Source organism: Magallana gigas, chromosome 8, assembly GCF_963853765.1.
Source record: "Magallana gigas chromosome 8, xbMagGiga1.1, whole genome shotgun sequence".
Taxonomy (NCBI): domain Eukaryota; kingdom Metazoa; phylum Mollusca; class Bivalvia; order Ostreida; family Ostreidae; genus Magallana; species Magallana gigas.
The window spans coordinates 27214836-27242724 of NC_088860.1; the positions used below are offsets into that span (position 1 = coordinate 27214836).

At 35.4% G+C, this 27889-nt stretch overlaps 1 protein-coding gene across 3 annotated transcripts; it reads right to left on the minus strand.

The window, feature by feature from the left end:
• Window positions 1–121: 121 nt before the first annotated feature.
• On the minus strand, window positions 122–27766 carry LOC105322090 (eukaryotic translation initiation factor 3 subunit A). 3 transcript variants are annotated; one of them, XM_066069542.1, is made up of 20 exons: window positions 27729–27766; window positions 23052–23177; window positions 22526–22735; window positions 22270–22407; window positions 21787–21995; window positions 21228–21591; window positions 20806–20922; window positions 20500–20685; window positions 20199–20336; window positions 19699–19863; window positions 19285–19389; window positions 18936–19049; window positions 13071–13193; window positions 12576–12711; window positions 12059–12218; window positions 11496–11711; window positions 11125–11385; window positions 10787–11011; window positions 694–970; window positions 122–579 (listed from the first exon to the last, which is right to left on the minus strand). In XM_066069542.1, exons 1-20 carry the CDS (start codon window positions 27756–27758, stop codon window positions 514–516), a joined length of 3366 nt encoding a protein of 1121 aa, XP_065925614.1. In that variant the 5' UTR covers window positions 27759–27766; the 3' UTR covers window positions 122–513. The 3 variants fall into 3 exon arrangements, with proteins under 3 accessions (XP_065925614.1, XP_065925613.1, XP_065925615.1); XM_066069541.1 differs by having other exon boundaries at window positions 12558–12711; XM_066069543.1 differs by lacking the exon at window positions 27729–27766 and adding an exon at window positions 24260–24433 and having other exon boundaries at window positions 12558–12711.
• Window positions 27767–27889: the final 123 nt, after the last annotated feature.

Here is a 27889-nt window from a genome sequence, read left to right on the forward strand (position 1 = left end):
TTTTTTTAACGGCACGATTTTCGTTCTATTGCGTTATATTGTGCTTCCAAACACACATAAAATCTCAGTTTTAACAAATTTCAATGATTTATGAAGGATTTATTAGTACATGTTAAAATAATTACTTATACTCTGCGATTGTTTAGTAAATACATGAAATTCTGTAAGAAAATAACCTCAAAAAAGGCAATTACTAGTTGCAAAAACTTTTTTTCTCTCACTGATTTGGCTGGTTGTGTTTTAAAATATCCGAACCCTTACTGTTGGACTGGAACACTCACCTAAGGTAGAACAGTCATTTGTGTCTATCGAAATCTAGCATAAATTTTAGCAATGATGATATTTGACATGAATAATTAAATCCGAATGGACTTAATTTTTGTCACTCAATAAGCTACTTCAAATATTTTTATTGAAATGTTCCAAATTTCTGAAACTTATTTCCATTCAGAAACTTATCACCATTTTCTCGTTGACTCGTTCAATTAATTCCCACCTCTTTTGCTTGATTTTTTAAAGTCTTTTTCTGTATCCGATTTTTTCTTCGATTTCCCATGCGAATTTGTACTGGTACTTCACCTATAACAGACAATTCATCATGTAAGGACTTGTAGCACAATAATGTACCCAAAAATAAAACCAACATTGCATTTCTTATGCTTGCTAACAACACAGTTTGACTAAATACACTACACGAAATATCTTTATTTCGTAGAGCTTGTTTTTTTCCCTTTCTTTGCCTCTTCCAAAGTCTTTATCTTCTCTACCTCTCCCAAAATCCCCATCATCTCTTCTGCGTTCTCCAAATCCCCCACGATCACCATTATCTCTTGATGGTACTCGATCCTCCCCATTGCTTCTCCACGTGTCCATGGGAGGCGAAATGCCTCTAGCTGGGGGCTTGTCTTCCCCATGAGCACCCCTCTCTCCCCACCAGCCTTCTTCTTTTGGTCCATCGTTCTCATCATACCTGAACAATTATTTAGTCAACAGCATACTAAAACATAAAATCAGAATATTTCATCATTCTGTGATTTCATGGGGAATCGAGAGGGGCATTATTATAATCTGAGTTTAAAAATATCTCTAGTTTTTTTTAGATTTTATTTTTTCTTGAAAATCATTTTTAATATCACAATCACAAACATTTCACAAAGTAACTTGTGCACCTAGTTAGTCTTCTAAGAACTCTAACATACTCTCACACTTTTTCACACTCCAATTTCCTTGAAGAAAAGAATCAATTGTTTACATTGTTTTTAATTATACGTCAAATGCGTTTTTCGAATCTGCCCAAAGTTTATCTTGTTACTTGAACAGAAAATGTTGTAATAGTCCAACAATGTAACCTAGAGGATTTTTTGTTTGTTTTGAACAACTAAAAATGTTCTGTTAAGAAATCAGAATGAAATATTTAAGAACTTTGTTACAATTACTAAAATTTACTGAATGGTATGCTAACATTAATTTCAATTCTATTTGGAGTTTTCTTATAAGTATGTATATTTATTTCATTACATCAAAGTAGTATATCTTAACAAGTTATAAATACACGCTTAATTGTTTCTTCATATATTTTAACAAAAACCCACAACCATTTTCTAAAATAACACCTTTCAGAGTGATAATAACAGAGATATCTGTATTACAGCCGGTTCCGTATTTTTGAAATGCCTTTAGAATAATATATATAGTGTCAATGAGTGGATACAGATTTTAAAGTCTAATCAGAATGAATTATTGTTAACAATTCTTTTTTGACATCAGATCTATTAACAGATTCTGAAATATTTTTCCTCATTTTTAGCCGGGCTCTAATGAACGCATAGTCCTGGCTGTAGGCAGGCAAATCGCCAATATTACTATAAATAGCACAACTTCAAAAGTAAACAAAAAACCAGACAGCATCAAAGTAAAAGTTTCCGCTATACCAAATAGTTACACAAAGAGCCAAGTGTTGTAAAAAGTGTTGGCATTTTGATTCTTTTTTTTTATTTCGAGAGAATTGTCTATCTTTTTTATTTTCTTATCAATAACGTGTTTCAAAAACAAGACTATGCATGTTGGACACATACAACGCGCATGAATTTCCATGCATAAACTATTTTGCTGTGCGTTGAAAAAATGGGGATTTAATATATAACGCTTCTTGCAAAATTCAAGGCAGCAACTGTTGAATTTGTTTTTCTAGACAGGCATATTTTTGTTTAAAGCCGCTTACAAAATTTGGTCGCTCTTTGACGCTTTGCCGACATTAAAAGCATGAGAGAGAGAGAGAGAGAGAGAGAGAGAGAGAGAGAGAGAGAGAGATTTTAAGTCTTAACTACACAATATGCATAAAGATACACCAAAGAGCCCGGCTTTCAGTACTTCAGTACTTTGATTAATCTTTACTTTGTTTCATAAATGTCATCTCTGTGAATTTTTATGGTATTTGTCAAGTAGTAAGCAAGATACAGTTTACAATTTTTATAATGTAAACAAGTGTATGTCATGCTATGGCTATCATTGGTTCAATTTACTGCATAATGTCAGTTTTCAGTCGATTTCCTCAATTTAATCATGAGAACAAACAGTAATTAGTCCCTGTCACATTCAATTACATGCACAGGGGCCAAGCCCGTTTTAACATTAATTTCAATGTAACCATAAATAAAGAAAGGGGTCAAACTCTGACCCAGGTAAAAAAAACTACCAGCTCGCTTCAAAAGCCTAATAAATCAATTAATTTTTAAAACACTCGCATTATGCATGTATTTTTCAAAAAAGCAATGTCTGAGATACACTCATGCCAAATCTCAAGTTGATGGGTCTTAAAATAGCGGAGATATACGTCATTATTCTCTCGCCAGTTTATTTTTACTCGGACATTTACTGGTCCAGGGCTCACGATGGAATTTTGCCTATGGCAACAGCAGTATTGCAACAAGTCGAGAAACATTCGCACTAATCTTTTAAAATCTTACATCAAACGCAAACTACTTACATACAAAAACTCCAATAAAATTCCTTAAATACTCTCCATACTGAACTTTTACTCTGCAACCACATTGACTTCTGACAGGGCCAGCCATGTTGACGTCTACGAGAAAGACTGATTCTGATTGGACCATCAGGGATATTAACCAATGAAACTAAGTTTAACATTAGCTATCACAATGGCCGGTCTGAAGAAACTCCTATTTGATAACGCGCTATGGTTTACCATGAGAAGACAGGTCAGAACTCCTTTTTTATATATCGTGTTGCAAAACATATAAATGGTGGATGTGATTTATTTTTCTTAATCATATTTGAAGCACAATTATAATCATTCAAGCAACCATTACAAACCCTACACATAGAGGAAAAAAGATATATTACGCGCCATCAATTCCGGGTATATCGAATTAGTATTAGGTAAAACTACGAAAATTATTTGATAATATAGGCGTTTTCTTTTTATTCCTACAAATACATTTAATCAGTAAAACGATAGCCATATGCAAACACACTAATTAACTATCAGTATGCATGTAATGTAATCAACCTACTACATACATGAATCATGCACGGATCAAGAGGTGGGGTCCCGGGGTCAGTCTGGTCCCCCTAAAAAATTTTATTATTTAAGGTAGACCCAGCCTTAAAGAAATCTGTGTCTAACCAATTTTGTTTTTTAATTTGAAACAACTTTTAAACTCATTAAAAAGACCAAAATATTTATACCTTTGCACAATTCTTTTTAGCTCACAAGGTCCAGCCGCCAAATATTAATACAATGAAGCATGATCTCAAAATTTATTAAATTATGCACAAAAATTCATCATGTAAGGTCATAATTTTAACAAGAGGCCCATGGGCCACATCGCTCACCTGAACTACAGTTATTTGTAACATTCTATTTCATAGCATATGTTATTTCTATTTTAAACTTTGAACCCCTTTCTGGGGCCCCAGTATTGGTCCGGGGTTTATGGTTGGCTTTAACAACTACACTATTTGAGGATCCTTGCATTGTAATCTCACAAACTGTAGCATTGTAGTTCTCAAGTAGAAAATTTTTAAACATTTTTCATATATATTTCTATGTTAAACTTTGAACCCCACTTGGGGCCTCAGTATTGGTCTGGGGGTCTTGGGGCCCAAGTATTAGTCCGGGGGTCACGATTTTACCAATTTAGAATCTACAATAGCCAATTATGCTTGCATAGTAATCCCACAAACTGTTGCACTGTAGTTCTTGAGAAGAAGATTTTTAAACATGTTCCCTATATATTTCTATGTTAATTTTGAACCCCTTCTTGGGCCCCAATATTAGTCTGGGGGTCACGGCTTCCACAATTTAGAAACTTTACAATTTGAGAATGCTTGCATAGTAATCTCACAAATTGAAGCATTAGTTCTCCTCCATAAGATTTTTAAAAATGTTCCCTCCTATCTTTCTATGTGAAACATCGAACCCCTTCCCCTGGAGCCCCAGTATTAGATCACTTCTATAATTTAAAGTTTTTTACTATTTGAGGATCCAAGTAAAGTAATCTCACAAAGTATGACATTCGGTTCTCGAAAAGATTTTTTAAACATGTTTCCTATATATTTCTATGTTAAACTTTGAACCCCTCTTGATGCCCCAGTATTAGTCCGAGGGTCATGATTTTAACACTTTAGAATCGACAATTGCCAAGGATATGCATAGTGATATCCCAAACTGTTGCATTGTAGTTCTTTAGAAGAAGATTTTTAATCATTTTTCTTATATATGTTAACTTTGAACCTCGCCTGGGGGCCCAGTTTTTGCCCGGGGGTCACAATTTTAACAATTTAGAATCTTCACTATACATACAAGCTTTTGTATAAATATTGGAATTTCTGGTTCAGTGGTTCTTGATATGAAGATTTTTAAACAATTTTCCTACATATTTCTATGTTTAAGTTGTAGCCCGGACCCCCTGGGCCCCAGTCTTGGTCCGGGGGTCACGATTTTTACAATTTATAATCTTCACTATATATACAAGCTTTTGAGTAAATGTTGGCATTTCTGGTGCAGTGGTTTTTGAGAAGGAAATTTTTAAACATTTATCCTATGGATTTTCATGTTAAACTTTGAACCCCGCCTGGGGCCCCAGTTTTTGGTCCGGGGGGTCATAATTTTTACAATTTAGAATTTTCACTTTATATAAAAGCTTTTGTGTGAATATTGGCTTTTCTGGTGCAGTGAATCGTGATATGAAGATTTTTAAACATTTATCCTATGGATTTCTATGTTAAACTTTAAACCCCGCCTGGGGCCTTAGTTTTGGTCCGGGAGTCACGATTTTAACAATTTAGAATCTTCACTATATATACAAGCTTTTGTGTAAATGTTGGCATTTCTGTTGCGGTGGGTCTTGAGAAGATGATTTTTAGACATTTTTCCTACGTATTTCCATGTTAAATTTTGAACCCCGCCTGGGGCCCCAGTTTTGGTCCGGGGGTCACAATTTTTACAATTTAGAATCTTCACTATATATACAAGCTTTTGTGGAAATGTTGGCATTTCTGGTGCAGTGGTTCTTGAGAAGAAGATTTTTAAACATTTTTCCAATGTATATCAATGTTAAACTTTGAACCCCGCCTGGGTCCCCAGTTTTGGTCCGGGGGTCACGATTTTTACAATTTAGAATCTTCACTATATATACAAGATTTTGTGTAAATATTGGCATTTCTGGTGCAGTGGTTCTTGAGAAGAAGATTTTTAAAGACATGCACCCCATTTTCACTGTTTCGTAATTATCTCCCCTTTAAAAAGGGTTGTACCCTTTATTTTAACAATTTAGAATCCCCTTTTCATAAGGATGCTTCGTACCAAGTTTGGTTAAATTTGGCCCAAAGGTTTTTGAGAATAAGTCAAAAATGTGAAAAGTTAACAGACGGACGGACAGACAGACGGACGGACGGACGGACGACGGACAACGGGTGATCAGAAAAGCTCACTTGAACCTTCGGTTCAGGTGAGCTAATAAAAATCAAAAGATAGCCTTTAACTTAATGAATTCTTATTTTTTTTTTCATAGAAAAATTTATATATATATATATATATATATATATATATATATATATATATATATATATATATATATATATATATATATATATATATATTTCATTTATTCTCCAGACGACCTTTAAAAAAATTCACAATATCGAAAGGAAAGTTATCAATGGACACGCCAACTTGGGTGATAATACTTAGTTACTACATTATCGCTGAAACAGCCCCCCCCCCCCCCCCCCCAAAAAAAAAAAAAAAAAACCCACAAAAACGACATATTTAGAATGTACATGTAGCGATAAACTGACATTTTTTTGGGATAGTATTTTAAGTATGCCACGTTTTATTACAAATTTTGCTGAAGATTTTTTTGAAGTTTGAAACATGAAATAAATTTCATACAGAAAAAAAATTCTCACATGCGTTTGACGTTAAAAATATTTCTTTTTGTAACAAAATTATTCCAAGGAATTTAATAACACACATGTATTAAAAAACAGGGAAATATCTTATTATAAGAAACATTTCTAACGTCAGGCACATTTTGATTTTCTTTCTGTCGATAATTGTAAACATACCGTATATAATTACATTAGAATAGGCGTATGGAAAAAAAAGAAGTAACTTCGATATATATGTCCGTGCTCAAAGGCGCTAAAAAATTCCGCGAAAGTAAAAGAGCGAAAATACAGCGTGACGTCATTTTTCCACAATGCCTACTGCGCATGAGCATTGTCGGTAACTAAGAACTTAGACGCACTTCCGACTTTAATAGTCGTACGACAACGTTATTATCTTAGTTACGACAGCTTTTGTGAATAGCAACATAAACGTAAACGTAGGTTTGTCGTAAGTTTAAAGTGTAATCATAGGCGTTTGATTTTGTGTGATTAGATCGATTGATACGGTTAGTGTCCTAACCGCTTAGTGAGGCTGGGTATCAATTCACGTTGTGGAAGAATGACGTCACGCTGTATTTTCGCTCATTTACATTCTTGGAACATGTAATAAGAAAATTCCCTGTTTTTTAATACATATAGTTTTATTATATTCCTGATAATAATTTTGTTACAAAAAGAAATATGTTTAACGTCAGACGCATGTGAGAATTTTTTTTTTGGGGGGGGGGGTGGGTGTCTGTTTCGATAATATAGTAACTAGGTATTATTTTTTAAGGTCGTCTGGAGAATAAATGAAATATCTAATTTTTTAAATTTTTCTATAAACAAGAGGCCCAGGGGCCACATCGCTCACCTGAGCAACAATTGCCTTCATTCTGATCACATTAGCATTACAGTATCAAAATATCTTGACAACGGAGTACAGTAGATCTTGCTAAAAAAAATTGAAAATCTGCCAATTTTTATCCACCTCTTATTTTTTGGTAAATACCAAGCCCCTTTTGTTGGTGTACTTGTAAGAAGATTTTTCTCTATTCCTATATACCCCCCCCCCATTTCATGGCCCCACTTTTCTCTAGGGAATCATGGTTTCATCAAACTTAAATCTGCATAACCTGTGCTTTCACACTAAGTACTGAGTTTTGAACCGAAAACTTTCCCAGAATACTTTTAAAGATTTTCTCTTTATATTCCTATGTAAAAATTCAAACCGCCATCACGGTCCCGCCCTACCACTAGGGACTGTGATTTTGCAAACTTGAATTTACACTACCGGAGGATGCCTCTATACAATTTTAAACCTTTTCTGGCCAAATAGTCTTTAAAAAGAAGATTTTTAAAGATTTTCTCTATATATTCCTAAGTAAAAATTCATCCCCCATTGTGGCCTCACCATACCACTGGACTATTATTTAAACAAACTTGAATCTATATGATCTGGGGATGCTTTCACTCAAATTTGGGCTTTCCTGGCCTAATAGTTTTGAGAAGAAGACTTTTAAAGATTTTCTCTATCTATAAAAATTTATCCCCCATTGTGACCCCGCCCTACCCCCATGGACAATGATTTGAACAAACTTGAATCTACACTTCCTAAGGATGGTTACATGCAAATTTGAGCTTTCTTGGCCAAATAGTTTTGAGAAGAAGATTTTTAAAAGATTTCCTCTATATATTCCTATATAAAACCTGACCCCCCAATTGTGGCCCCACCCTACCCCCGGGGACCATGATTTGAACAAACTTGAATCTACACTATCTGAGGATGCTTCCACTCAAATTTGAGCTTTCCTGGCCTAATAGTTTTTGAGAAGAAGATTTTTAAAGATTTTCTCTATATATTCCTATGTAAAACATGACCCCCTATTGTGGCCCCACCCTACCCCCGGGGACCATGATTTGATCAAACTTGAATCTACACTACCTAATGATGCCTCCACACAAGTTTAAGCTTTCAGGCCGAATAGTTTTTGAGAAGAAGAAAAATAAAAATAAAAATACCAACAAATTTTCAATAATTCTCAATTATCTCCCCTTTAAAGAGGGCGTGGCACTTCATTTGAACAAACTTGAATTCCCTTCACCTAGTGGTGCTTTGTGCCAAATTTAGTTGAAATCTGTTTAGTGGTTCTTGAGAAGAAGATGAAAATGTGAAAAGTTTACAACAACGACAACAACGACGACGACAGACAACGGAGAAATTGTGATCAGAAAAGCTCACTTGAGCCTTTGGCTCAGGTGAGCTAAAAAAGGTTAAGTTTAGAATACAATAAGTTGTTAAAGTTTGTTTCTGGAAGAACAGACTTTGAAAATTTTCTTAATAAATTTTGACAATTTTTTTTACTTTTTTAATCTTTAGTTTTTAAGATCTGTGTACAAACATAGAATTGTGAGCAAATCTCTGTATCTTGCTTATAATTCGAAGCTTAACACTCAAATATGGTTAGTAAATAGAAATTGTAAACAATTAAACACAAGAAACATGCACTATATCAAATAAAGAACACAATTTATTTTTTCGAAATGAATCATATATAAACATGTACATATACCTACATATTTCCGACAGCGATATCAAACTCTATTTAAACTGAATAAACTCGAGAAAATGCCAAGCATCTCAACAAAACCTATTGCATTAATCTACCATTACGCAAAAGATAATGCCGAATTACCGATAGAATGAATTGTATTTCAGTACTTTTTTGATACATCAGATTTTGCTTAATTTGCGCAGGTAAACGGTTAACTGTTTGATTTACCGAAGTCTCTGTTTGATTTGATACGTAAAAATCACGAAATAAAGACGATAGTTCCCAGGTTACAAAGCATAAATAATGAAAACGAAACGAAAATCAGAACAAGCTAACACCAATTAACGTCATGTGTGAAAACTGTCAACGCATTGAAATATTTAGCCTTATTATTTTGCAGCAATATTTACAGCAAATACAAATATACTTGTCCATCAAATATCCTGAAATTTTAATAAGATTGGCAGATTAGTAACTGCCAATCTTTTGTTTTGCCCAGGCCAAGTCTTGTCTACCCATTTTACCGGATGCCGAATCCGAAGCTATTAAACTGATTGAAACACGCCTTTCCTTTATTATTATTTTCGTAATAACTCAGATTTGAAACAGAATTAGACCTTAATTTTTGCAATTTACATTTTCCTTCCAATAAGGATAATCTATGCTAAACTACGTTGAATTGGAATCAGTAGTTCTTGAGAAGAAGATTTTTAAAAATGCACCCCCCTTTTTCTACAGTTTCAAGGTTTTTTCCGCTTTGAATACAGATCGGACTTTTATTTCTGCAATTTATATTCGCCCTCCCACAAGGATGCTTTGTGCCAAATTTGATTGAAATTGGATAAGCGGTTTTAGAGAAGAAGTTCAAAATGTAAAAAGTTTACAGACGGACAGACGGACGGACAGACGGACGGACGGACAGACGGACGACGGACAAAAAGTGATCAGAATAGCTCACTTGAGCTTTCAGCTCAGGTGAGCTAAAAACCAATAAGAATTTATTAAGTTAATGGCTATCATTTGATTTTTATTAAAATTATGACCTTACATGATGAATTTTTGTTTGGCGGCTGGACCTTGTGAGCTAAAAAGAATTGTGCAAAGGTATAAATATTTTGTTCTTTTTAATGATTTTGTTGTTTCAAATTAAAAAAAAAATTGGTTAGACACAGATTTCTTAAACGCTGGGCCACCTTAAATAATCAAATTTTTAAGGGGGAACAGACGGGCCCCCACCTCTAGATCCGTGCATGATATGTAGTACCTTGATTACATTACATACTAATAGTTAATTAGTGTGTTTGCATATGACTATCGCTTTACTGATTAAATGGATTTGTAGGAATAAAAGAAAACGCCTATATTATCAAATAATTTTCGTAGTTTTACCTAATACTGATTCGATATACCCGGAATTGATGGCGCGTATTATACTAGTATCTCTTTTCCTCTATGTGTATGGTTTGTAATGGTGATTATCTGTTGTATGCTTGAATAATTGTGCTTCAAATATAATTAAAAAAAAATTACACCCACCATTTATACGTTTTGCAACACGAGATACAAAAGGAGTTCTGACCTGTCTTCTCATGGTAAACCATAGCGCGTTATCAAATAGGAGTTTCTTCTCTTAATTTTGCTTATGACAAAATGAAGGTAGTCCCTACAACTGCCATAACTCAACTATAAACATATCAATTATAGACTTACGTCAACCCAATAGTAGACGTAAACTTTTGACTGTTTTTTGACGTAACGTCACACGTACGACATTTTGTGAATAAGCAAAATCTTACGAAAAAATCTTACGTCAAACTTACGTCTATGATTAAACGTACGATTTTTTGTGAATAGATCCCCTGGTCATTTTTTTCCAGCTCTCTGATCGCTGTATCTCCCTCTCCCTCCAGCCACCACCTTCTCTGGCCCCTGCTGGTCTCAAGGCTTGCCCATCACGACCTCCCTCCTCCTCCTTCTCCCGCTCTCTATCTCGCCAACTTGGACGCTCTCCCGGTCGACCAGCAATAAGTTTAGGGCGGTCTTCTTTGCCATCATCTCTGCCGCTGTATAATATCAATTGTATGCAGCTGAACAAAAAAACCCAGTATTTAAGAGGGAGGAGAAATACATGAGCGAAAATATCTATGACTAAATACACTAGATGAATTATCCTTACTAGGTAGAGCTCGTTTGTTCCCTTTCTTTTCCTCTTCCAAAATCTTTATCATCTCTACATCTTTCAAAATGTCTACCATCTCTTCTGCGTTCCCCAAATTTCCCACGATCACCACCATCCCTCGATGGTACTCGATCCTCCCCTCTGCTTCTCAATGTGTCCCTAGGGGGAGAGATACCTCGAGCTGGGGGCTTGTCTTCCCTAGGAGCACCCCTCTTTCCCCTCCAGCGCTCTCCTTTTGGTTCTTCTTCCTCCTCATACCTGAAGTTTCAAACAACAATCAAAAGCATATTAACATCACATTCCATCTCTTTTATCAACCTGGGATTTCACAATTTCACAATACAAAAATCCTGTGCTAGTGTACTAACCGCTTGGTGGGGCTAGTCTCTTTTTTCCAGCTTTCTGATCGCTGTTTCTCCCTCTCCCTCCAGCCGCCACCTTCTCTGGCCCCTGCTGGTCTCCAGGCTTGCCCATCACGACCTCCCTCCTCCTCCTTCTCCCGCTCTCTATCTCGCCAACTTGGACGCTCTCCAGGACGACCAGCAAATGGTTTAGGGCGGTCTTCTTTGCCATCATCTCTACCGCTGTATAATTTCAATTGTATGCATTTGAACAAAAAAACAAACAAACAATATTTAGAAAGAGGAGAAATATAAGAACACAAATATATTGTAATGAACAAAATAATAATGAATTTATGCAATCAGGTATCATCCTACTATAGTATTGACCAATTATGTGCATCAATATTGTTGGTTTTGTTTAAGTAAACTGTATCTATGAAGAGAATACAATCTGTGGAGTAAACCGTTTGTCTTTGCCTTGTTTGATGCCACAGCAACCAAGGTGTCACCATGGTAACATTTAAGGAAGTCATTCCCAATTGTATGCACACTCTTTTTAAAAACAATTTGTGGACTTTAATCTGTACCTCGATTTTTCCAACTCCTGTCGTCTCTTTGCTTTCTTTTCTTCAGCCTTCCTCTTCCTCTGTCGCTGTTTCTCAGCCTGCTTCTCTAGCTTAGCTAGTCTGGCCTTGTTCTTGCGTTTCTCAGCTTCCAACTTCTTCCTTGCTTCCCTCTCTTCACGTTCTGTCAAATCAAAGCAAAAAAATGGACTTGCTTGCCAATATCTCAATTTTTTTTCTTACCATATTAAACATTAATATAAAGATTTTTAGAATTACCCTTTGATACTAAGATATACATAAATACCAGTAATTTGTTAATCAATTTCGATTAAATTTCTTTTTATTAATGAAATTATCAAAAAAACCCAAAAAAACCTGACCAATTTGTATCCTGAATTGCAATAGAAAGAGAGCAACACACTGCGTGTTGAACAGAAATGTCTCCTTTTGGTAAACATTTCTTTACAGTGTTATACAATTGAGGGAGAAGCAACTTGAGCTGATGAAACAAAAAACTAACCTCTCTTGAGCTGCTCACCCTTTCTCCTCTTCTCTTCTTTGGCCCGTTCCTGGATCCACTTCTGCCTTCGGTCCTCTCTTCGCTTCTCCTTCCTCTCGTACAATCTTTTCTTTCTCTCCTCCGAAACCCTAGCCTCAAACTCGGCCAGCTTTTTCTGAAATAACAGTAACAAAATAATATCAAGTACTCATTAATGTGACATAAAGTATAACAGTTTACATACACAGAGGTCCATCATGATACATCTGATTTTTATTGTTATCTCCTTATAGTGAACTGAATTCTGTCCATGAAATACAGTTTGTGGAGTGAGATGATTTACTCTGTGCCTCGTTTGACGCCACCACAATAAGAACATTGTAATGGTAACATTCAAGGCAGGTATCATTCAAAATCATGCAAGCTGTGCAAATGTTCCAGAACTAAAACGGTAGGAAAAACAATCTCAAATTGTCTTGGGTGTTTTTTTCAAAAGATAAAAATCAAACGAACAAAACCCTGCTGCAGCAATACCTCAAACATTTCCTTTCTTTGTCCTCTAAATAGATTCAGGAACTCATCCTTGTCAGTCTTCATCCTATTGAGGCGATCCCGACTAGCAAGTGCCATCTGACGGTCCCTATTTAACTGCTCGATCTACAAACACAGCAGCGATACATGTACACCCGCACAACAAGGAACTGAAAATCCCTCCACATGAACACAAGAATAACAATGAAGAAGGCTAATTATACCCGCACTTTCTAAAGAAAGTTCGGGTATATTGTTGTTACCCTGTTCCGTCCGTCCGTCCGTCCGTCCGTCCGTCTGTCACGTTTTACTTTCTCAAACTGCTCTTACATCTTATAAACCAGCAAACTGAACTCTTGGAGTTTGATTTGGGGTATCATGTTGTTTTGTAAAAAGGTTTCAAAAATTTTCTGTTAGTCCTGGGGGTCAAATAATTGGTGAAAAATGACGTTTTTTCACAAAAAACCTTCTTCCTCGAACTCCTCCTACATTTTCAACAGTAGACAAATCATCTTTTGGAATATGTTTTAGGGTATCCTATAGATGCGCAATAAGGTTTCGGAATTTTCAATTTTGTCCTGGGGGTCATTTAATGGCTGAAAAATGACGTTTTTTTTTACAAAAAAACTGGTTTCAAAAACGTCTTTTTTTTTTGGCAGTAGCCAAATGATCTTCTAGAATATGATTGGGGGTGTCATATTGAGGCATGATCAGGTTCCAGATTTTTTTTTTTATTAAGGGGATCAGTGGGCAACAAAAAATGACGTTTTTTGGCCAAAAAAATATGGTTCCCAGAACTCCTCTTACAACTTTTGGAGTAGCTACGTCATCTCTTGGGATATAATTGGGGCTGTCCTATATATGGGCAATAAGGTTTTAAAAATTTAGATTTCATCCAGGGAGTCAAATAGTAGCAGAAAATTGACGTTTATCACTAAAAAAAAACACATTGATCCAAGAGCTCCCGTTTTCGAGATATTCATGCACTTCCTGTTCAAGGGGGGTCATGACCACCCCCGGGGCCCATGACCTACATACCGTTTGATGCCCCTTGACACAAGGAACAAGAATATATATGGTTTAAGGGTGGGGATCTCAATTGTTTTGAAGATATTAAAGGACTTGCTGTTTGAGGGGGTCAGGACCACCCACAGGGCCCATGACCTACATAACATTTGATGCCCCTTGACATCAGAAACATGAATATATATGGTTTAGGGGTCATGATTATAACAGTTTCTGAGATATATGGTAATTTCAAATTCCTGGGGAGTGGGGATGACCCCAGGGGTCAGATCTAATAAACCCTATATATTGCCAGTTACAGCCAATATATGATTATGAAAACCCTATATTATTATCTTTGTCCGTTTTCAAGTTACCATTTACAATAGAGTCTACGATTCTTCCTACAAGGTTCAATGTTAGACCCCACACCCTTTTGACACCCCCCTCCCCCGAAAAGTGGTTCTCTAACCCAAAATGAGAAAAATCAAACCAGGGTGCACAACTAGATATGCAGGCCTATCATATCCTAGAGTTTTGTACAATTCTGTTCAGCCATCTCTGAGAAACAAGTTCAGAGCAGGAAAGAAGAAAAAGAAGATGAAGAATAATAATACATGTATTAAGAACCGTACAAAAACAATTAGTCTCCAAATTTCATTCCAGAGACTTTATAATAAAGATTAAATAGAGATAGGATCATCAAACATCAATAATTAAAGATAATTGACAATTTCTGATTCTAAGGGGGTCAGGATGACCCCTTAAGGTCATGACTTACATGCCATAATGATCTGATGCGCCTGCATGACCTAAGGAGGAATAATATCTTTGGATTAAGGTGGGGATCTCAATGGTTTTTATGATATTTGATAATTTCAGGAAGATCTTGGGATCATGACCTATACATACAATCTTAAATGCCTTGAACAAAGAAAATAATATAACATGTACATGATATATGATTCAATTTAAGAACCCAGATATAGATCAATCATCTGTTTTGAAATACTTCCTATGTATATATACATGTACATGTATTAGTTTGTGTTTTGTTCTATACTATTCATGTTCATGACTGTAGTTTGGCTAAGTCTTATTTCAAATTACATTAAAAAATTGTCAAATATATGACTTTGAACCCCCGATCCCAAACAAACTCAAATATAAACTGTTCCCCCCCCCCCCCCCTGTTGAATGCTCTTTTAAAATCAAAATATAATTTGGGTGTCTAAAAACTTTTATAAACTTGTAAAAAATGTTATTCTTAAAAAAAATTATATTACACCTTGCATAATTGACAAATGATCTATTGAGATATGATTAGAGGTCATATTTCTACCTTGGGATCAATAAGTAGTATTCATTGACAAGTTAAAGATTCAGTCTTCTTAATACATTCTTACATTTGTACAGTAGCAAATTTTAAATCATTTCTTGATTGCTTTTTCTCTCGTGATTCACATTAACATTTTGGAAATTGCTTAATTCAATTTTTAAGATTAATAAACAAAATATTATATGCATCACTTCCATGTGTATTCGCCTATTTGGGGCAATTGTAAAGTCTCCTAAAAAAAGCAGTGACATCATTAGGCTAGGAATTACCCACATGGATCAAACACTACTGTATAACATATGAATAAGATAAAATACATTATTATTTCTAGTTCTAAAATGTCAGGGTGTCTCCAAGGGGGCATAATCTATATACAATTTTACGCGCAATGACACAAAGAGCAAAAATAAATTATATGGTTTAGGGATGAGGATCTCAGATCTCAGAAGTTAACAAAATATACAGTGTATCATATCATTTCCTATTTCATAAAGGCAGGGGGGGGGGGGGGGGTTAAAGACAACACCTGGGGGTCATTAATGTACTTTACACCTTTTGATGCATCATAATGACATTAGAAGATATTTTGTATTTTTCTGTTTCGTGGGATCAGAACAGTCCCATATAAGGTCATGACCTACATTGTATTTGATGCATTATAAATACTCCTTCCTTCCTATTATAACTCATATAAAAATGATAAGTGTCTCCACCTACTTACATGTAATACACAAATTTAATAAGAAATTGTTTATACAGGGTCAATATGGGGTCAACTCAATAGTGCATGCAGTCTGTGCATAGTGCATACAAATGAAAAAATTTACTTTTGCAACTAAAATGACAGAAACTTTACAAATGCGATAGGATAGGTAACGATGATAAGCTTATTTAAATATTTTAAAAAAGATGATGATACAGTATGCTGTCAAAGGGAAATCACATTAAGAAAGTGAAAGTAGAACTTATATATGTATGCTGGCATCTCATTATATTCTGCTACTGCTACTACATGTATTATGCTTACCTAAATTGGTCAACATCATAATGATAATCCAATTAAAACACAATAATGAATTCCTTTAGCTGATCTTAACTAATCCTTTTCTGTATACGAAAAACACAGACATTGTATGTATGGGTGTTGCTAAAACGCGGAACGGAAAACGGAACGGAAAGCGGAACGGAATGGAAAATATCATCACGTTTGTCGCTTAAAAAAGGTATAGACTGACCAGAAACGATTTACTTTGTATCTTTTATTTATATCTAATGAATGATTATCAACATGTTGTTATCTTATTAATATTCATATGAATGTCTATCAATTATAGCATTGTATTCATTCGGTTTTAGTTGAGTACGAAACGGAAAAATCAAATGTATACGAATTGTGAAACATTAACATGATGAAACGAGCAAATTATCTATAACTTTTTATATATTTTTCTTATATGGTATGGCTGCCATATCAGCGTAATGTACGCATTTAGTGAAAGCGTTTTATGCGTGTTTTGAGTATTTTTATATTTCAAATATGATGTACTTGTATATACTTACATCAAAATTGAATTTTCGGTGTTCTAGACGATCTTTTGTCATACAGATGATACAGTATCATTGAGATGGAAGAAAAAAAACCGTAGGACTGACGACAATAAAAATTAAAATGCAGTAAACATTAAAATACCCAGTAAATTGTGAAACTAGTAATTTGTGAAACTAGTATTTTTAGCAATGCAATTTAGCTTACGTTTGTATTACTAAGCAGTTGTTTATTCCAGCAGCTATATACATATGATCCGAATAGAGAGCTCTAGACGTTGCCTGGTTTGATTTTCCGATTATATATTGGGACTATAGTCTGTCGATCCCAAAATATTCATGCAGCACATTTGGACGATTTATAATGGAAAATGTTGACATCTTTTCTCCATTTGGAAGTCACTCAGAAGACCTTGCACAATTTTTCAACACTATCATCCGGGTCTGTTGAAATGCAAAACCCCGTAGACTTCTTTATTTTTAGCAGTGCATTATACCAGCTGATAAGCTAGAGAGGACGTTTTAAAGAAAGAATAATGAGAATGTTTAATGCTTCTAAAAGAGAATCGCTTGAACCCTGAGGTATTAATAAATATACAGCAAAAAGTGAATCGAGGATATTTTGGGACAGAATATAGCGGTCAATGCATGTACTGTTAATTTTGCGGAAATAAATATTCTTGAATAAATAATCTAATATTGCTAATCTTTCAAAAAAATTAAAAAGGTACATAAAGTATATCGTTTTAGCATGATTAACAAATCTATGAGGTAAATAACATTAGATAAGATTTTCCGTTTTCTCTTCTGTTCCGCTTTCCATTCCGTTTTCCGTTCCGCGTTTTAGCAACACCCATGTATGTATACACGTGAACCCATCTAATCGAAGAGCTGAGTAAAACTAGTACCCGCTAATGAGACATGCAGACCTGTGTTGTGTACGTAACTTCAGACAAAGATCATTCATTTGTAACATGCATGTATTTTTATGACCTATTCTTCAAATCCACTTGCACTATTTTATTAGGTAAATAACAGCTTTAAGGTGGTGCAGGACACCTGCATATTGTGATGTACATGTATACTTTCTATTGAGATAAACAATAAAGTATATTAAATATTAATTAAATATTTACCCCCCAAATAATGTTACCTAACATTGAAGCGCAATGGGTTAATGCGTTTACATGTCTGTAAGAGCACTGGGGTCCAAGGTGTATTTTTGGTAATCTTACAATTGATATAAATGAATTTTCATGGGGCGGGGGATCTGGACCCCTCACTCCCACCCCTTCTCTAAATCTGTGCACACGATGATGTTCATGTAGGCACACAGAAGCAAATCTAAAACCGGCAACCGCCACGGGGAGGGGGTATAATTTAATTTTTAATTTTGTTTGTAATAATTATATAGACCATTATACTTTCTATGACATAAAATGTTAAGATTATTGATTAACTGAAAATTCACTGCAAACAGTTCTACCCCAAATTGCACATAAAATGCTGCTCATGCCACGATGTGTATTATCATATGGGAAGGGATCTCATCCTTCAGTTATGAAAATTATAAATTTTAATTGTATTACCGGAGCTTGCATGTAGCCTTCATTTTTAATTAAACTGGTACAAAACAGTGTTATTTAGGGGCAAACACATGGTGCGGGTATTACTGTCTAATGACAGCATCTAGTTAACCACTGTAGTTCCTTAGTTAATGATATCTCAGAGATAATGTTGCTCAATACATGTACATATTAATGACTCTTACACACAATTTGTTGATAGCGGTCAACGATTGTTGACAACTGTCTAAACTGTTATTAGTATGTAAAATGCAAACATAAAAATGTTCGTTTAATATGATTGAAGCACTGCATTCTGCCAAATGCACCTCCAAAACGCCAACTGCAGTGTCATCTTCGTAATCTGGGCTATAGAATCATCATAGTATAAACCTTATACAATCTATAACCCACCTTTTTAGCCTCTTGCAGCTCAAAGAATTCTCTAGCCACTTTCTTTTCCTGTTCATACTGTTTTTTTAAAAGGGGAATTTCTTCCAAACGCTTCGCACGAGCAAAATAATCGAACTACAAAAGTAATGATCATACAAATTATAAATCCATATTTCAGCACACTCAATACTGCTCACTCTATACTCAGATAAATAACACATAGTACATAAAAATTAATAAACTTCATTAATGAATGAAAAAAATTAATACATCCATCACTTTTCTAATGATAGACTCAAAACAAATACTCATGCTTTTGTTTTTTAAAGAGAAAACTGCTGTTTATACCCTTTGTTTAGTTTATTCTGACCTCTTTCTCCTGGTTTTTGATGCGGTCTATCAATTCTTCCTTTTCTTTTTCGAGCTGTTCCACTTGTTTGGCCATGATATCCTCTACATTCAGTGTGGCAAAGTCCTGAAAGCAAAAAAAAGAAAGTCATGAACACTTAAAGATGAAATTGAAATCTACACGTTTTACATATACATTTTGCAAAAATTGCAACCTTATGCAATTTAATTCTGTATATAACACTAAAACTAAGAGTCTTTGTAACATTTTTTACACAAGAATAATCATAATACAAATACATGTATTTTCTGTAAAGGGAGGTGCAAGCCAGTGGCTGACTTCACCAGACATACTCGTATACTGGGTATACTGGGTATCCTGAAAAGCATGGACCACAGTACTTGATTGAATAGAAGCTGATTATTGTTACTGTACCTCCTCGTCCAGATTCTGCAACACTTTGGCTCCGATGTCCGTCATTTTTAGTTGTTCGATCATCTTCCATAGGCGCTCCCTCTCCTTCGCTTCTCTCTCTAGCCGATCCATCTCCAATTCGTACGCCTTCAAATGCTCCTCAAACTGCTCCTGTTCCTCCCGCTCCTGAATAACACAAAACAGATGTTTACAGGTATATTTTAGATTACCTAAAACACTGAGATTTTTCTGCAGAATTTTGACAAAGTATTTGCTAAAGAAATGTATAACTTTTCCATAATTCTTTGACAGTGTATCTATAACAACATATGGATAAGATGTGAAGATGTATTAAACAGTGTATACAACCGCTTTAGGGGAAAAACTGATGCTAATTTAAAGGAAGATGACCATTTATAACTGTGCAAACTTAAAGGAAATGTCATCATTGTTGTTTCGTTAGTTATGTCCCATACTGGTTCGATGTGCATGTGTGTGGGGGGGGGGGGGGGGGGGCATACTCTCTGGTCATTGAGGTGCTCCAGCTGCTCCTTCCTGTCCTTAATGATCTGTCGCCTCTGTAATATCCTCTGATGTTCTTTCTTGGCAGTCATTCTGTAGCTGTTGGCAATCTGTACCTGCATCTCATGTCCCTGGACCTGTCATATACCACACAGTTTTATTTGCATTGAACATCAAATTAGCCTTTTTTTAAAAATCAATCCACTTTTCATATTCAAATGACTGAGTAATTGTGCTAAATTTCTACAATCACATTTTATCCATGACCTTGAAATATCATGTGCCATATGAGTTTCTTACCTTTCGGTCCTTTGGCTCTATGCGTTCAATGGCCTGGTGAAGGGCTCTAGCCATTGAAATCAGCTGGTTGCGTATGCCTTCGCTGGGCATGCTCTGTATGTAAGGACCCTCCGGTACGTCCTCCTTCTGTGCAACCATCAGATCTGTGCCAAAGCTCAGAGACTTGCTTCTGTGGTCAATTCTCACCTGATGAATGGATCAATAGTGGTAACACAATGTATAGTAGATGGTCACTTGTCTGTCATTTAATGCAGAGAGAAAGATGAAAACACTTAGAAAAGCATGTAAAGGTGTAATCCAACTTACCTGTAGTTCTAGAGTCTTAGCTGCATCTACAATGACTCTTTCTAAACGAAATTTGGAGGCAAACGGAATTAGGTCAGCCAGTCTGGAAAAGGCAATTGTCTGGTAGACTTGAGACACCTAGTAAAACAAGGAATCAGACTATGATATCACAGGCAATATACTAATCTACATTCAAAATAACTATCATTTGCATATAACTATAATCCAAATTCATATTTCAATTCCCTATTCTCTTCAATGCATTAACTCTTTAACCAACCCTAAAAATAAACAATTTAAAATATGCCATTGTTTAATCAAATGAGGTACAATTTTTGTTTCCCAAATATGGTCATCATTCACACAGTGAGTCAGTGACACTAACAGATGTAAGATCTGCTTTAATTCTAATTGACCTATGTATGGATTAGATAGATAATCACCTGTTTGAGGACTCGAGTGATGATGATCTCCTCCAGGGCTGGGATGTACTGACCGAGTTCTTCGTTGTTACTGATGAACTCTATGGATGCTTTAACCCGGTCATACAGCCCCAGGGGGTGGAACTCTTCCTCAAGGTACTTGAACAGGTTCTGTATCTCAGGGTGAACATAATGAATGATGTTAAACTTGACAAAGTCTTTGATGAGGGACTGACGAGTGGGGGCATTGTTCAGCATCAGGAGAGTAGCCAGTCGTCTTTTCTTCTCCATGGTTGCTTCATTTGTCTCCAACAGCTGATCGATTGTGTTCCTTGATGCTGGTATGGGAACAGCAAGAGTGGCACATAGAACTCGCGATGCCATCCTGTTGGAAAGATAAGCATATTACTGTTTGTTATCAAACCGTTCCCCCAAAATTTAACCTTGTGTAGAAAATCTAGTTTATTCAGTTAACTTTTTTAAAATGAATGTTCCCTGGTGTTAAGTTTTAATCAAATACCACATCAGGTAAATCTGACTGGTGATAAATAAAATCAATGGGTTCAATTTGAATTCTTACTTCTGTAACTCGTCAGCCGACAGATTTTTGCGCTGTTCACGAGACAGAATGTACAATCTGTGCAGAGTGCTTGCATGGAAGAGGCCATTGCCAGACTTCCAGAAGACAAGCCCCAGTTTCTGATAGTAGTTGGCCATCAGGGAGGGTTTGGGGGACTTCTTGGACAGTTGAATCAGGCCGTGAATGTCCTCTACTGCTTTGAATGCTTCCTAAAAACATCAGTTGTAAAACATTACAACATAAACTTCTGAAACAACCAAATCAAGTCAACAGGGCAAGCCTATTCAATTTCTTTTACAGTAAAATTAAGCATCTAGAAATTTATCAACTATAAAAATTATTTGCTGCATAATAAAATTTTCTGGAATAAATAACTAAACAGTTTCCAAGTACACCAAAACATGATTTTATTTTTTTTAAATACAGTATTTTGAAATATTTTCAATCAGTCAATTCCCATCCCATTTGATGTGTGGACTTTACCTGCCAGAGCTCCATCTTGATGGCACTGTCTAGCTGTTCCAGCCTGGTCTCCAGGTGCATGCCCTGGGATTCTGGGTTGAGGTTGATGGCTGTCGTTTGATGCTGATGCTTGTGAATGTGGCCAAGATGAGTTCTCAGCTGTCATAGACAAACAGGAGTAAAATTATGATTAGTTTTTTCTATACAGGGAGGTGCAAGTAAGTGGTGGACTTCACCAGCTATCCATGTATGCTGAGTGCGACTGTTGTTACTGTACCTCCTCGTCCAGATTCTGCAACACTTTGGCTCCGATGTCCGTCTTCTTAAGTTGTTCGATCCTCTCCATGGCATGTTTCTTCTTGATCTCCTTGTGCTCCTCAATCTTCCTCAGGCGCTCTCTCTCCTTCGCTTCCCTCTCCAGCCGAGCCATCTCATAGTCGTACGCCTTCTTCTTCTGCTCCTCAATCTGCTCCTGTTCCTCCCGCTCCTGATAACACAAAACAGATGTTTACAGTTATATTTTAAATTACCTACAACACTGAGATTTTTTCTGCAGAATTTGGACAAAGTGTTTGTTAAAGAAATGTATAAATTTCCATACTTGTTTGACAGTGTTTCTATAACAACATATGGATATAACCTTAAAGGGGGTCTTAGTAATCAAATTGACAAATAATTGTTAATTCTAAACAGAGAGGTGCAAGTAAGGTGTAGACTTCACCAGATATTCACGTATACTGAGTGCCCTGAAATACATGGACCGCAGTACTTTATTGAATAGAGGCCGATTGTTGTTACTGTACTTCCTCGTCCATATTCTGCATTGCAACACCTTGGCTCCAATGTCTGTCTTCTTGAGTTGTTCGATTCTCTCTATGTTGCTTCTGGATCTTTTTGTGCTTCTCAATCTTTTCCTGTTTCCCCCGCTCCTGAATAATACAACACGGGTGTTCATATCAAAATTTAGTCAAAAACTCATACTCGCGATTCTTACTTTCTAACTCCTCTCTCTCTTGCCTCTCCTTCTGTTTAATCAAAGAGATGCACATGCTCATCAATGCCTCCAATTATTTTTGATTTGATTGAATTGTATTTGTAAAGTGTTCTTAATTTTTAATTAACTCCATCTTCTGAAGCAAAGATAAATAAAAATGCCAACATTATATTTATTCATTTATGATTACTAGTAATATTTTCAGACTGAAATCGACATGTTATAAACTTAGGAAGAGGCCAAGGGGCCACGTCGCTTATCTGAGTAACATTGGTCCTAACTCTTATCAGCTAGTGACACCGTCAGGAATCAAGGACTGGCCATCTAGATTTAGCAATAAGATTGAATTTGGTATATTTTCGTTTTACTAACAGCGTGCAAGTTTGCTTGTCGACCTGTGTTAAAATTTTGTACGCTGATTATCATCGATTGGTTGTTCGATTTCATTCAAGTTAAATACTAATTTGCATATCAAGTACAGAACCCAAAAACGCACTGACCAATGCCATTACATGATTTTTTGGGTAGTTAATATCAACACGTGGACAGTCCAAAGCTTGTTTGTTAAATGTATTAAATATATATGCCAAGAAATAAGTGATATATAGTAGTATGCCTACATCATTTTACTCGGACCTCCTTGACGGGGTCTTCTGCATATGGTACTAACAGTTACATACTGTTTCATCAATTTTCATATCGGTAACAAAACGCTAGAAAGGGGAAGATGGACAATGTATTCAAATGAAATAAACGTTCTCCACCGTTTCTACTTGTTTAACAGGTCGGGTACACTACCTTATATGGATAGCATTATTTAACACGTGACAGTATTTTCGTCAAACAGATTCTCCAATCCAGTGAATGAGTTGCAATGCATGACGGTCTACAACGTGTCTACGATTCAACAAACGCACGTGGTTTTTGTCTGTTTTATTCACAATATTTAATTTCTTGCCGGAATGTTTGTACATCTTGATTTTTACTTTAGAAGGTAAAAAAGGAAAGATTACGTACCATTAACTTTGTTTCATGCTCACATTGAAAAATACTGTTGTTTTAGTTGATCAATTGTTGCTTCAAAAATGATCAGTATCAAACGACTGACAAACATACGCATACAAGTACAAACAGGTTTTGATAAGAAAAAACTGCACAGTTGTGTATTGGTGACTTTATCATTGTGCACTAGAAATATTTGTAACATACGTGAATAGCCACGGTAGTAGAAATGCACAAATATACAAACGCAGAAGCGCAAGCTGTGCAGCATATAGTATTTTGTCCGTGAAGCAATCTGATGAATGTCCCTGAAGAAAATATCAACGCGCATTCTAATAATGTTGCTTTAAATATGGGATATCATGTGAAAAAACGGTACTCGCTGCCTAATTCTATAGGACGTACCTCTCTTTTGAACAGTGACAATGGGGTATTTAAATAGGTTGATATAAGTCCTCATATGCAATACTTTTTAAATGTGAGCGTAGAAATTGAAGTTCAGACATAACTGTCCATATTAATTTCATAAATTCTGAAAAATCATTCATAATGAGTTTCCAAAGGACAATTCAAAATGGTATATATTTTCAATACGCTTTGTATACACTGAAACTTGTAGTAGCCCACAATGCCTTGCAACTCATTCACCTGATTGGTTTGTCGATAAAAGTAAACAGATGGCTAATCTAGTATGCAAATTTATGCCGACGTCACAAAATATAGTGGTCTCGACCTGTTTAACGAACGTCGCATTAATCGAATACTCCCCGGTAAATCTATTTATACTGGGAGCGGAAGCGCTTTTGCATGAAATAACCAGTCTTGAAGTATACCAAATATTACGGAAACTATCGGATATTAACGAAGTTAAAAACGTAAAGAAATAAATTTCACAAACAACAAGCTTTGGACTGTCCACGTGTTGATATTCACTACCAAAACATCATGCAATGTCATTGGTCAGCGCGTTTCTGGGTTCCGTGCTTGATTTGCAAATTAGTATATTAATTTCAATGAAATCGAACAACCAATCGATGAGTAATATGATAATCAGCGTACAAAATTTAGCACGGCCCGACAAACAAACTGGCACGCTGTTAGTAAAACGATAATAATAGCTTTATCCTAATCTATTTTCACAAATACTTTTAATTCTTCAGAAGAATTATTTCATTCTTGTTTTCTACTTATTTCTTCTATGAACTTTGAACCCTTTAGGGTCCCTTCCTGACCCACGGGGTCATTATTTAACTTTAATCTACAATATATCAGAAGAAGTAATGTTAGAACAATACAGGTTTTCTGGTTCTGGAAAAAAGGTTTTTCAAATAATCAGTTTAGTACATGTATCTTCCCTTTAAATATTAAATGGTTCTTCATTTGAACAAATTTGAAAGCCCTTCCTCCAAGGATCCTTGCGCATAATTTGTTTGATTTTAGCATAATGTTTCATCAGAAGATTTTATATGATCCACCCCTTTTTCACTCTTCTTTAGTCATATCCCCTTTGAAGAGTAAAGATAAAAATGTGAAAAGTTGACGACGACAGAGAAGACAGGCAACGGACAAATTTTGATCTGGAAAGCCCATCTAAGCCTTGAGCAGATCCAGAAAAATTTCACAAGGGGGGGGGGGGGCTTGTAGGGCCAATTTTGTTTCCCAAAGGGGTCCACGGCATATATTTAATAACTACAGTCTGTAAGATGTAAAAAAGTGATCCGGAAAAATCCAAATGACTTATTATTTTCATTTTTTCCTTAAAGAATTAAAAGTAGCAACTACCTAAAAAACACTTTTATGTGATCATTTTCTCAACATCTCAGTCTCAGCATTGACTGTTAATCAATCCTTATTCTATGTAAAAGGATACATTTTATGGGGAAGGGTATCACATTTCTATGAGTGTTAAAGCGCAAGTAAATTCACATGTTGAATTTGAATGTATGTTGCGTTATTTTTTTCAAATAAATAAAGAATCAAATAAAACAACGTGTAGCTTTAGTGAAATCAATAAATGATTGTCAAACGTTAACCCTCTCCCCTTCCCCGAAGTTATGCACGATGACTTGTGTGCAGTTCTAGCTATTCCAATGGTCTTTGTAATGATTCTTTTGTATAGCTCTAGTAATTATGTTGATTGTAAGTGCATTGATGAATATCCCAAGGTCAAATGCAAATTGAAAAACAGCACAATGTAAATACATGTACTTTATTAAAATAAGTCACGTCTCTACCAATTAACCGGTATTAAAACACCAAAAAATTAAGACCATTATTTTAACAAGGTAGTCTATGTATAGATATTTAAATCTATGTTTGTTACTCTTTGTACTCAAAATTAGTGTAGAAAGCAATAAAATAGGTTTTTTTCTCTGGGATATTTTGACCCCAGAAGTCTCAATATAATTACAGGTCATTAACTCATTCAGGAGTATCTGTTTAAAAACTAAAAAATCTGCAAAGGATTCCTTAGAAACTGTGCTGATATGTAATTAATATATGCCGAAAACAGTTCTGTAAAAAAATTATATGAGAGTTTTGAGGCCCGTTAGAGCCGAGAAACTTAAATACAGAAGTGTTTGAGGCATATATCGTACTTAAAATACTGCCATTAAATTTCGTTGTTGATTTACCTTAGACAGTCAAATTTTGTAGGATATCAGTTCTGTAGCCACTGGTAACGGTCTGATATTAAAAGCTAACAAATATCTGACTGTCACAGGTAAAATTTTGCTGAAACAAAGGAATGACACCACAGAAGTGTTTTAATATCTTCCTATAACTAGGGTAGTTTGACGCTTGACCTCTACCACTGCGACCTCAAAACCAATCGAGATCCTTACTCTATAAAAGGAAACTTGTCTGACTATATTTAAGTCGGAGAAGCAAATGGTTCGAGAAATATTGAGTTATTATCTCACTTGTCGAAGTTGTTTGATTTTGACATAGGGCCTCAAAGTCAATCATATTAATTTACATAAAAAGGTGTTATATTATGAAAATCAATTAATCTTTTATCATAAGCACTAGTTGGGTGAAATATGAGCCAGATAGGACCGTTAGGAGAGATAAAGCCAGCTCTAGTAAAGTAAACGGTACCAATGTAAATAAAATTATCGCTTTTAATTCTATGAACATATTTCGCTTGTGTTTTGTCTATACACGGATAGTCATGAGCTGTACTGTACTTTATCCTTGCATATGGATTATTACAACCACTGCATTTGAAGATTTTACGACAAACGTTTATCATGACACCCCACCAGCACTGTAAATAATGTTTATACTGTATCGAATACTTTTAATCATATGTAAATGTATTTTGGCAACCTATCATATATTTTTTGACAGGTTACTTTCGGTATGAGTGAGTAAGATTGTTTTTTTTTAATTTAAAGTCATTAAATTAGCAATATCCATGCAATATACTACCATACCATTACGAATATAGCTCAACAGTGATCAATGAAAATATCTTACATACCCCTTCGTTTATCTCTTCATGTGAAAACATAGAGTCATGTGATCTTAGGCATGCTGTACGATTGGGCATAATTTTGACGCTTAAAAAAGACAAGAGGCCAATGGGCCACTTTGCTCACCTGAGCAACAATAACCATAATAAAAACAGCTTTTTGGAGTGAT